General features: G+C 43.8%; 1 protein-coding gene across 1 annotated transcript; it reads left to right on the top strand.

The window, feature by feature from the left end:
• The first annotated feature begins 753 nt into the window (after positions 1-753).
• Positions 754-2,497, top strand: LOC108379898 (mucin-2-like). The gene is given in 3 exon segments (XM_017636260.1): positions 754-1,096; positions 1,099-1,475; positions 1,583-2,497. Coding segments are annotated over 3 exon segments (1,635 nt in total).
• The last annotated feature ends 225 nt before the right edge of the window (positions 2,498-2,722 follow it).

Here is a 2,722-nt window from a genome sequence, read left to right as displayed (position 1 = left end):
TCTTGCATTTATTTCAATGAACGAGGTTCCACTTCCAAGTTCAATAAAAAATATATCAAGTACATACTTAAACAGTTTTAAAACTTTTATTTATGTGAAAAAGTACCGAACTTACTAGTTTTTCATTGTCACTCGAAAAAATCATAATTGTTTTTTTTTTTTTAAAAACTTTCAGAAGCTTTCAGATAGAATGTTCATATTGGTCGTAATGAAAGTTGGTACCAAATACAACAACAAAAAGGAACAGTCCAGCGCCTTCGTCTTGGTCTGCAGGCTGGCATTTTGTTAATGCGGTAACGCGTGCGTATATTTATTAGCCATTTAACTGCTATGTATTGAAGAAGTAAAGCTAATGACTTACTGCATATTAAGTATTGGCACGGGATTAGGTCTGATAAAGCTTTCAAAAGTTTTGGAGCCTGACTTATGCGGTAAAGCCAAAAAATATGCCGAATGAGGGCTCTTATTTTTATTCCAAAACTATTCCTACATCCACGGAATTACTTCTTGGTTCATCCGATCCTGCCTATTGCTCAGTTCGGAGCGTTAATAATTTTAAATAAGATCCCATAGATTGACTTTTCTTAACATCGTTCATACTTTCTTTTCGGCGGCGGTGTTTATTGTTCACCCGTTCACCCGTAGACGTTGAGTGAATGATCAGGGTAGACTTAGTTGCTTTGAAGTACACTTCTATCTAATTAATTTCTTTAATTTTCTCTCATAGCATTCATCAGCGTCTTATTGACCCTGATGGCCGTCACCAGCGCCACCAGTTTGAGTCAAAATGCACGCACCGTCGACAATGCACTATATAGACGTTTTATATGTCGTAAAAAAGCGAATGGTTACAAAACCATAGTACCTGGTAGTTGCTCGAGATATTACCAATGTTATAATGGCGCCAGTGTGGAATTGGAATGTCCACGCTACTACGATGCTGCGAAGAAATCTTGTGTCGATCGGAATACTGGCTGTGTTGAAGATAGACAAGCGTATGCTGCCGTCGCATTAGTTGAAGAAACTGGCCCGTGTGCAGGCCGAACTAGTGGCTATGTTGTGGGTGACAATCAAGCGTACTGGTATCAATGTAATAACGTGCAGTGGTTGACTCCGGTGTATGTCCCAGTGGCCAGGAATATAATTTAGCATTATTGAAATGTGATGTAAAATCATCCTGCAATGGAACGGATGATTCTTGCACAACGACACCAGCACCGTGTACCACGACAACAACAACATGCTCCACTACACCGACAACAACAACATGCACCACGACGCCACAGCCAACGACTACAACAACATGCACTACGCCAAGTACAACAACATGCACTACCTTGACAACAACAACATGCACCACAGCGACAACAGTAGCGGCCACCACACCCACGCCAACCACAACAACAACAACATGCACCACACCGACAACAGTAGCGGCCACCACTACTCCACGCCAACCACAACCAACACCTACAGCCAACACAACAACAACAACATGACCACACCGACAACAGTAGCGGCCACCACTACGCTCGCAGGCCAACCACCACCACACCACAGCCAACACACAACAACAACATAGCACCACACCGACAACAGTAGCGGCACCACTACTCCACGAACCCACACCACACCACATACAACAACATGCACCACACCGACAACAGTAGCGGCCACCACGACGCCGCAGCCAACCACAACCACACCACAGCCAACAACAACAACAACATGCACCACACCGACAACAGTAGCGGCCACCACGACGCCACAGCCAACCACAACCACACCACAACCAACAACTACAACGCCTGCACCAACTACCACAACAACAACACCATGCACCACACCGACAACAACAGCGGCCACCACTACTTCACAGCCAACAACTACAACAACATGCACCACACCGACAACAGTAGCGGCTACCACTACTCAGCAGCCAACCACAACCACACCACAGCCCACAACTACAACACCTTGCACCACAGCGACAACAACAACTAGCACCACTACTCTGACAACAACAACGTGCGCCACTACTCCGACAACAACAACAAGCACTACTACTCCGACAACAACAACATGCACCACACCGACTACAACAGCTTGCACCACGACTCCAGAACTATGCACAATCCCACCAACCACATGCGCTCCTGCTGTCACTAATAAAGATAAAGAGGCCGCAGTCGCAGCTATCGAAGCGTTAAAGCCAAATGTTTATGTGCGCCCAGCTCAGGAATCTGCCAAGCCTATGCAAGTTCTACCACCGCAATCACACCAGTCTAATGTAGACTTATACGTACAATACGCTTGTCGTGGCAAATCGAATGGTTTTATGTTGGCCTCATTGAGAAGTTGCAGTGAATTTTACATTTGCCATAGCGGTGAAGCACTGAAGGCTAGTTGCGGTGATAAATATTTCAATGCCCTGAAGGGTATATGTGATCTACCTGAGAATACTGGTTGTATTCAACCATATCAACAGAAACTGTAAAATGCGATACTTTGACTTTATACAAGTAAACTTACGAATATAAAGCACCGATAATCCATGCTGCGAGAGTGGAAAACAAAACAGAAATTAAAACCGATTGTATATTGAGTAAACCTACTCACCTGCAAAGGTGCATATGTATGAAAAGAAAAAAATTCTATGAATATAATAAATATGTTTTTGAGCATGCCATACATGAGAATGTATATAAAAAAACAGGGATTT

Source organism: Rhagoletis zephyria, unplaced genomic scaffold (assembly GCF_001687245.7).
Source record: "Rhagoletis zephyria isolate East Lansing unplaced genomic scaffold, Rhagoletis_zephyria_1.1 Rzeph_scaffold_17632, whole genome shotgun sequence".
NCBI lineage: Eukaryota > Metazoa > Arthropoda > Insecta > Diptera > Tephritidae > Rhagoletis > Rhagoletis zephyria.
This window is presented reverse-complemented; position numbering and strand designations above follow the sequence as displayed.